Here is a 9,702-nt window from a genome sequence, read left to right on the forward strand (position 1 = left end):
AGATTGGAGACTTAACTCCAGTAACTATTTAAGCTTGGTGGCATATCTAATATATTGAAACCAAATGCTATACTTTGCTTAACACTGAAGAAAGTTTAGCAGCAGATATGCAGATGAGCTGAAATAGTATATATTTTTTCTAAAGCACCTTTCATCCTAAAAGATCACAAAGGACTTTTACAATTTTATATTATTATTAGTAGTAGTAATAATTATAAACATGCTTCAACCACTAGGGAAATGCAGAAGGCATTTGAAGAGTTCACAAAAACCCCATTACAACTGTTTAGGGCAGAAAGTGAAAAATACCATTTCCACTTGAGACTGCAAGGAGAGTTTTAGGTAGGCGGAAAATAATTACTAAAGTTAAAGTCTGGTCAGGACACTGAAACCTGTCAAGAGTAAGTGTGTGGGCTCTAGACTAGCAGCCATGTTAGTCTGTATTCGCAAAAAGAAAAGGAGGACTTGTGGCACCTTAGAGACTAACAAATTTATTTGAGCATAAGCTTTTGTGAGCTACAGCTCGGATGCAACCGAAACGAAAACAAAAGCTTATGCTCAAATAAATGTTAGTCTCTAAGGTGCCACAAGTCCTCCTCTTCTTTTTACACTTACTCTTGTGAAGAGTATCACAGGATTTATGGTGACTAGTTTAACAGATTACATCTCAATTTTATTAAAATGAGGAAAGAGAGTGAGTACTGCTAAATATGCTAAAGGTGGTATTCTCTGCACACACACACACACACACAGCATTCATGCATCTACACTCTCTTTCCTAACTGAAAAGAAGTACTTGTGGCACCTTAGAGACTAACCAATTTATTTGAGCATAAGCTTTCGTGAGCTACCTGCATCCGATGAAGTGAGCTGTAGCTCACGAAAGCTTATGCTCAAATACATTGGTTAGTCTCTAAGGTGCCACAAGTACTCCTGTTCTTTTTGCGAATACAGACTAACACAGCTGCTACTCTGAAATCTTTCCTAACTGTTCAGAGTGATCCAAATCCAAAACAACTTTTTTGGTAACCTAGAAGGGAAACAGGCTGGTTAGCTGCACCAAACAGGGCAGCCTTGCAAAGTGATCATCACGACAAGTTTAAATGGAAGGAGCTATTTGAGACTAGGCATCAGTTGGGATGTATGAATTACATTGGAAAAAAAAAATCAGTCTTGTCACCAACCCAAGAGTTCCTACCCGAAAGAGGCATCAGGCTAACTGCTGAAGTGTTTTACACATGGAGGAAGTTAGGAGCAGCTAAGCCCAGACTGTTACCCCAGGCATGGTTGTGAAAACAACGTATGATGAAGTAACAGAGTTAATCAATATTTATAGCGAAGTAACACAAGTGGAGTTAATCTGCACTGCTAATAAAACAGGCATGTCTTAGCAAGACAGAAAAAAAAAAAAAAAAAGAACATAGGTGTTAATACCCTTGTATCCAAAATAACATTTGATGTGATACTATCAAACAGTTAATCCACAATTTAGATCAAAAGAGATTTTACCCAACCCAAGAAATATTTTCAGAGCAGTTTTTATTTTAGCCAAAACAACTGGGATTTCAACATTCCCCTGAAGCATTTGCAACCTAAACATAATGTGAGTGTGATAATACATGAGACTTTCAAAGTGAAGCCAACTGGAAACCGAATAGAAACGAAGTGAAAACGACTTCGCAGTTTTCACTGCCATCCTCAGTTAACTGCTGGTAACAAACTATATCAATTGTAAGTAGTAATTTAGATGCTTCACGTTCAGTTCCTCCCCCCTTTTTAAACAAAACATGATTTTGAATATGACAGCATCCCTTTCACAACCTGCCACACTCCCTGATTTGGGATTAATTTCTGGTAGTTTTGAAGACTCCTTTAATGAGAGCTTTCACTGCCATGGAGAGATTTAAAATCTTCCTGTTTCAAATACTGTCTCAGTTTGATATAGCCTTTTGAAGATTACATGCAGCACTGAGAAGGAAAATCTAGTCGCTTTTTCTGAAAGAAAGCTCATGCATGGAAGATGCCTAAAGGCAAATACCAGGTTAAATCATTTTTAGAATACAGTTCTGTAGGGGAGGAATTTAACATGGTCACTTATTAGAATCCCAGTTTCCTTTTAACCAATGATTTTTTACATTTCTTGCACAATGGACTATGGAAGCGAAGACCAGCCAGTTTATTTATAGTCCATTTCACTTTCTGGTGGTTCTCATTCATCTTTACACCCTGAACTGCGTTGGGTGACAAATACGACAGGGCAGCATTTAAACCCAGAAACAAATAGTTTCCACTGAAACTTCATTTCACTGCAAACATTTTACCTCTGAAGTTGGGTAAAACATTCCATCCATGAGATCCATATTTTTAAGACTCCCCTGACCTGATCAGCTTGCTTTCAATAAATTAAAAGCCAACCACCACCAAACAGAAACCCACACTCTCTCTAGAGACATGGCCCAGGAGAGAACCCCCTTCCCCAGGCTATTTCTTTGCAGCAGAGCAATAAAGATGGACCAGAACCACATAGGGAAGCAGTATATATGTGACCCAGACATAGATTCACTTAATCGTTTTGTAAGCACACTATAAAAGCTATAATGACATTTTTGCAAAAGGCAAGGGGGAAAAAAGCAAGAGCGATCCTGCTTATCCCCTCCCCGCTGCCCAGGACGGGTCCCCAGGCTTGGTGCCTGCCCGGAGCTTGCAGCCAGCCTGAGCATCCCTGGGGCTGCCCTGCTCGCGCTCAGCTGTCAGGCCCGAGAGAAGGGGGGGGGGGCGGGGAGGAGGCACGGCGCGCGCATGCGCGCACACACCAGCCGGACCCTATGTGGCAGCCAACTGCCTTTCTCTCCGCCTCAGCGAGGGAGCGCCGGGCGGGAGGCGGCGGCCGGGCGGGGAGACTCACCGAGGCGCAGGGGCTGGAGGTGGCGCTGGGGGTAGGCGAGCGCTGCACCGTTACCAGAGCCATCGAGGCGCGGCGGGGGGCCCCGTCCGGCCGCGGGAGGGGGCCTTACTCCATGGCGGGGCGCGGGAGGCGGCGGCAGCGCCGCGGTGACCGCCGGGGGCAGCAGCTCAGCACTCGCCAACGGCCCCTCGCCGACTGAGCGAGGCGCGGCGGGGCTGGGCCGGCCGGGCACAATAAGGCGCCAACGCGCATGCGCCACCTGTCAGCCCAGCCACGCCCGCGCCCTGCTGCAACAGCCGTTAACCCCTGCTCTGCTGGCCCCTAGCGAAACCCACCTCCTCGCTGCTGGGGCAGCTGCAGAGCCCCTTCCTGCTCCACTCCCTTCGGGAAACGGGCGCAGGACTGGGCTCTAAGGGGCTCGGCCCTTCCCTTCCCCCGGTTGAAAGGATTCCCAAGAGGAACGCTGCAGGGTGCATCACTAGGGCAGCTACCCTCAAAGTGTTCAAAAAATCATGCCTCCAAAATCATGAGATCGGTTTACAATGATGAGATTTAAATAATAATGAATAACTGCTGGGTGATTTTTATTTACCTTCTGGTTTTTGAGTCTTTAGGGAGCACTGGGATGACGTTGCTGCTGCTTCTTCTTGTTCTTTTTTGAGGGGGGAAATGAAAGCTGAGGTGGAATCCCATGGTTCCCGGAGCTGGGGCTTTAAGAGCTACTTCCTGTGACACTCATGATAAAATCACTTGAGTTGGCAACACAGATGATATCTTTGTAATTCCCCAACATTCCAGCCATCCTCTACAGAAAACAGCATCCAATCCCCTTTTGGGATTCTCTGGGAGATTCGCTGACTTAATCCATGGAGGCCTAGATACCTAGAAAGTGATGGGTCTGTGATGTGCGCACACAAATTTAAGCCATAAAATGCCCCCAGAATTCAAAGTGTGGAAGTCTGGGAGCAGGGATGGGGGTGAGAGGTGGGCAGCAATACGGTTATGTTAACAGCTTGAGCAAAACTTATTTGTTTTGAGGGTTCAGCAATTAGGGTCATGTCCGGGTGCCATTAATGGGAGTTTTGCCACTCAAGTTAATGGGATGAACAATCAGCCTTTTGTCGGCATCTAATGAGGCTATTAATTGTGATTATCAGAGACCATAATACATATCAAACAGAAAGCAAGCACTCTTCTTCTCCAACAGCTTGCATTAACCCATCAATTCCTCTTAGGCACTCAGTGCATTTCACTCTCATCTCCTCCTTCAGGTTGACAGAACTGTCACGGAAGCTTTGGGCCCTTTAAATCTAAGCACAAGAAAAGCCCTCAGTGCTAGTTCTTTGGTCTATCCCCCACTGCCCTGCAGTCAAAATAATTGTCAGGCAGGCTCTGCAAACTGTACGGCAGTTATCCTTTACCACGATACAAAAGTTAAGCTCACTAATGAGCGTTTGCCTTCTAGTGGATGAAGGAGGATGAAAAACGGACTCGTTAAAATAAAACTGAGTTTAGAAAGTGATGTTTGTGGGAATGCTTCACTCAGGGCTATGCAGAAAGTGAGAACTTTGAACATACAGAATCCACAAAAATGCACCTGTTTGAGGGATCAGATTAGAAGGGGAGAATAAGCAAAGAAACATACATAAAGCAAGTAAAGAGATAAGGTGGGTGAGATATCTCATTGGACTATCTTCTGTCTCTCTGATATCCTGTGACCAACATGGCTATAACAACACTGCCTACATAAAGAAAGTGTCATTGAACTGCTTGTAACAACCATCAGATTATTATTTTGAAACATAGTTTTTATGGAAAGCATGTTAGCACTGCTACGTGATTTATAGGGAGTGGTCAGGAAAATTACCTCCAGCCCCTTTATAAGCTATCCTCCCCCTCACTCTAAATATTCCATAGCTTCCCAACCAGAAGGTGTTTTTACTTTTACTTTTTTTTTGTATATTTATTATGCTTTGCATGATCATATACTATGACAAGCTTTTTATGACAGTCTCTAGCTTTGAACCTTTGGGTGGCTTCGCCACTTCTATTAGATAGATTTTATTTTCAGCAGGTTTCAGAGTAGCAGCCGTGTTAGTCTGTATTCGCAAAAAGAAAAGGAGTACTTGTGGCACCTTGGAGACTAACATTTATTTGAGCATAAGCTTTCGTGAGCTACAGCTCACCTCATCGGATGCATTCAGTGGAAAATACAGTGGGGAGATTTATATACATAGAGAATATGAAACAATGGGTGTTACCATACACACTGTAACCAGAGTGATCACTTAAGGTGAGCTATTACCAGCAGGAGAGGAGGGGGGGGCATGTATATGGCAGAGGGGCATTGCTGGCACATGATGGCATATATCATATTGGTAGATGTGTCCACATATCTATTCAGGGGACACCATCATAGGGCCTAATCACATCAGCCACAATATCAGAGGCTCGTTCACCTGCACGTCTACCAATGTGATATATGCCATCATGTGCCAGCAATGACCCTCTGCCATGTACATTGGCCAAACTGGACAGTCTCTACGTAAAAGAATAAATGGACACACATCAGATGTCAAGAATTATAACATTCAAAACCCAGTTGGAGAACACTTCAATCTCTCTGGTCACTCGATTACAGACCTAAAAGTGGCAATACTTCAACAAAAAAACTTCAAAAACAGACTCCAACGAGAGACTGCTGAATTGGAATTAATTTGCAAACTGGATACAATTAACTTAGGCTTGAATAGAGACTGGGAGTGGATGGGTCATTACACAAAGTAAAACTATTTCCCCATGTTTATCCCCCACCCCCACCCCCCACTGTTCCTCAGATGTTCTTGTCAACTGCTGGAAATGGGCCACCTTGATTGTCACTACAAAAGGTCCCATCCCCCCCCCCACTCTCCTGCTGGTAATAGCTCACCTTAAGTGATCACTCTGGTTACAGTGTGTATGGTCACACCCATTGTTTCATGTTCATATGTATATAAATCTCCCCACTGTATTTTCCACTGAATGCATCCGATGAAGTGACCTGTAGCTCACGAAAGCTTATGCTCAAATAAATTTGTTAATCTCTAAGGTGCCACAAGTACTCATTTTATTTATTTTCAGCAGTGTACTCCACTCTGTATAACCAGGGATAGAGTATAGATATGGTTGTTCAGGAGATCAGTATTTCTGGTTTCACCTGCATTTTAAGAGAGAGAAAAGAACACTCCTTTTGTGTTGTGATCCTCTATGTGACCTAGTTTTGTAACTGGATTGCTTTTTTCCACTCCAGTGCATTCCCTTCACTTCCTTATCGACCCCTGTAACAGACTCATTATCTTTTTTTTATTTTAATCCTTTAATTTTAAAAAAAGTTACAACCCTCTGGATTTGTGTAGGATTGCAGGATTGGGCCCTTTCAAAATTTGACATTGGAGAACTTGAGTGGAGAAGAAATCTCATTTTAAAATGCTTTCAGTTGCTTGATCATTAAACATTTGCTCTTGGGGATAGCACTTACTAACATAAAGTCAGCATAACTGTCTCATAAAAAAAATCAAGTTAGTTTGACAAGATCTATTTTCCATAAACCCAGGTTGACTGGCATTAATTACATTACCCCTTTAATTCTTTATTAATCAAGTCCCATATCATCTGTTCCATTATCTTCCCCAAGATGAATGTCAGGTGGACAGGACTATAATTAACCGGATCATCCCGTTTACCCTTTTTAAAAATTGGCAGAACATTAATTTTCTTCCAGTCTTCTGGAAGTTCCCCAGTGTGCTAAGATTTAGTGAAATCAACATTAATAGTCCAGTGAGCTCCTCAGCCAGATCTTTTAAAACTCTTGGGTACAAGTTATCTGGACCTGCTGATTTAAAAATGTGTAACTTTAATAGTTTCTCATTAACATCCTCCTGAGATATTAGTGTAATGGAAAGAAGGTTAACACTATATAATAATACTATCATCTTTTTCCCCCCAAATACAGAACAGAAATATTTATTGAACACTTCTGCCTGTTCTACATTATTATTGATAACTTTACCATTTCCATCTGTAGTAGAGCAATACCATTGTCAGGATTCTTTTTGTTCCTAATATATTGAAAAAAACACTTTCTTATGATTCTTAACTCTGCTGACCAAAGATTTCTCCTTGTGTCTGTTTGCTTCCCTTATCAATGTTCTATAATTCCTAACTTCTGATTTATATTCATTGCTATCTACTTTCCCATTCCTCCATGTGTTATATATTATTCTTTTATTTTTATCGCTGCCTTCACTTCCCCTCTAAACTATGTCATTTTTTAAATCAGCACAGCTTTCTTCCTCAATTGTGGGATTGTGGCTTTTGGGTCTTAACCACAAGGCCATCCTTCTTCTCTAGCTTTGCTTGTAAGCACTGTGGCTCCAATTCATCACTGTGGTCCCAATTCAGCAAACCACTGCAGCATGTACTTAACTAAAAAATTACATATTAAAATGTCATGGATGAACACAATTTCGTTGGGCAGAGTGGGATACAGTTTTGTTTTTAATAACTTTAAAACATACATAAGGTTGCTTGTATCTTCATCATCTGCATGTTTAAATTGTATTTTATATTTGCATAATGTGTATTTTTTGGATTGTTTCAGTGAAACAGAAATCTCTGGGCAGAGTGGACCAGTCCCTCAGGTAAAAAACAGTCTGTTTACATTTCTTTAATATTTGAATGCAAATAAAAATGTTCAGTTCAGATTTGTCATCTAAGTTGCAGGGCCTAATGTTGCACTTCACACTGACTGCTTTGGGATTTTTGCCTTGGACACTGATTCTGCAATGCAGATCTCTGCACAGAGCTCAATGCAGGATTAGTCCTTTAGCAAGGAGTTCAGGATTGGGCCTCTAGTGTTCCTGGCATTTTATTTATTTATTTATCCCAGGGTTTCATAGGGGTAAGGATAAAATCAGGGAGAAGAGAGATCAGACCGCTGGAGCCCAGCTAAGGGACACAGGGAAAATAGGAGGTGTGGGGAGTTCTTTAATGGTTTCCTGATTCATCTCTTCCAATTTAAACCATGTACTATAATTTAAGAAATTGGAGCTCAGGTCTATGAAATGAAGTTATACTTAGATCTGAAATGAGAAATGTGCCTTATAATGAGCAGTAACTGTAATGTGTGCTTGGACATAGGAGCAATTCTTCATTCCTAGTACACCCAAACCTCCTATTGCAGGAGCTTTGGGGACACAAGAAGTGTAGGATCAGATGTTATGTGTTCCCTGGCATTTGGACAGAGAAATTTAGCAGAAAAGGAGATGCTTTCACAGGCAGAGTGTTGAACTGACAGTCAACTCATGGTCCATGCTCCCATGAGATTTTTGCCATTATCTTCAATGAAAGCAGAAGGAGGCCTCACATTTGAGGATGTGAAGGATTTTTACCCCATCACTTATGACAGGGATCTTGTTGTTTTTTACCTTTCTGTGTGAAGTATTGTGCTTGGTGTATTGATTAATTCCAATGGATGGTTTCCTGCAGGCATGGGGGTGAGCACTGGTAGATGTCACCTGTATCCTCAATTTGCATATCTCTGTAGTACAATCAGGTGTAAACAGTGTGCAGGTTAGGAGTTCCCAGTGCCTTCCAGCGATTCTCTCAGATGGGATTGGGGTTTCATTTTGAATAGATTTGGAAAAGTGGAAGTCCTGGGATTTCCCTCAGGAGTAATTAGAGAAATGCTTATCTGAATTGGCCTCCCAAAGAGACAGTTCTCTGGCTTTCACCTATTCATTGGCACTTCTAGGAATATTTAAACAACAAACACTTGTAAAAAGTCATTCCTAACAAGTAAATAACCAAGCTGTTTTCTATAGTCAGCTAAAGGTCTAATAAATCCGTTGTTAACTAAAATAACCACAGATATCCAGGGGATTGAAGGCAATTAGAAAGCTATAATTTGCATGTGGAGTAGTTTTCAGCAGCAAAATTTAAGTGTAGAGGAGGAAGCTATAAGGGAAATGTATTCTGATTTAAAAGAACAATTAGAATGCAGCCTGTGGTAATGACAGCCAATTACATGGATCATAAGTTTGTGTCCATAGCTTGCAAGTTGCTGTGGGTACCATGCTCAGCAGGACTGGCCCCAGAGATCTTTAAACACATTCAAACCACGACTTATTTTTGTCTTCAGTAAAGACAAATAAAGTCAGTAAATATGAAAATAGTTCCCTTGCTGACACACCTTTTATTTTATTTTCAGTATTACCAAACATCAGCGATTATAGCATAGTCCCACTATGAAGTGTAAAAGGGCACAGAATGTCCCCAGACTGCATCTTGTGTACAAAACAAAAAATAACATATAATAAGAGTTACCCCAGCAAAACATCTGTGATGACATATTCAGCACATTATTTTGTCAACAGCACAGCACAAGTATTTGATGGCAGAAGGATATGCTTTGCTTTGAGGAAACATTAAGATATAACATCCGAGTTAAATAGGGTGTGATTACTGTTTTGCCACAGTATTTAAATTTCAGAGAAATAAAAATAGAGCCATTTAGATCACTCCTGCCAGTTTTTTTCCCCGCCTGTTCTCATTTGGTGGTTTAACAGCAGCTTTGAGGAAAATTAGAGTATTTTTACAATTGATAGTTTCCTTTTTTAGAAAGATTTATAGATTGACCACAACAACATTTTGAATTCCAAAAGAGAAACATCAGGTACACCAGGGAATGAAAACACAAACAGGAATTAATCATGCAGAACCTGATTTGAAGTGAATAGAATTAGAATCCATTTTAAAGC

General features: G+C 41.4%; 1 protein-coding gene across 2 annotated transcripts in view; it reads right to left on the reverse strand.

Annotated features, from left to right (window-relative positions):
• The window catches only part of SSH2 (slingshot protein phosphatase 2), a 148,211-nt gene extending 145,198 nt beyond the window's left edge, over positions 1–3,013 (reverse strand). The window contains exon 1 of one of the 2 annotated variants that reach the window (XM_074975001.1): positions 2,906–3,013. In XM_074975001.1, the coding sequence (XP_074831102.1) occupies positions 2,906–2,968 (63 nt within the window). In that variant the 5' untranslated portion in view covers positions 2,969–3,013. The remainder of the gene's footprint in view (positions 1–2,905) is intronic. The other variant, XM_074975002.1, reaches the window with a different exon arrangement.
• Between the last annotated feature and the right edge of the window lie 6,689 nt (positions 3,014–9,702).

Source organism: Natator depressus, chromosome 17, assembly GCF_965152275.1.
Source record: "Natator depressus isolate rNatDep1 chromosome 17, rNatDep2.hap1, whole genome shotgun sequence".
NCBI classification, from domain to species: domain Eukaryota; kingdom Metazoa; phylum Chordata; order Testudines; family Cheloniidae; genus Natator; species Natator depressus.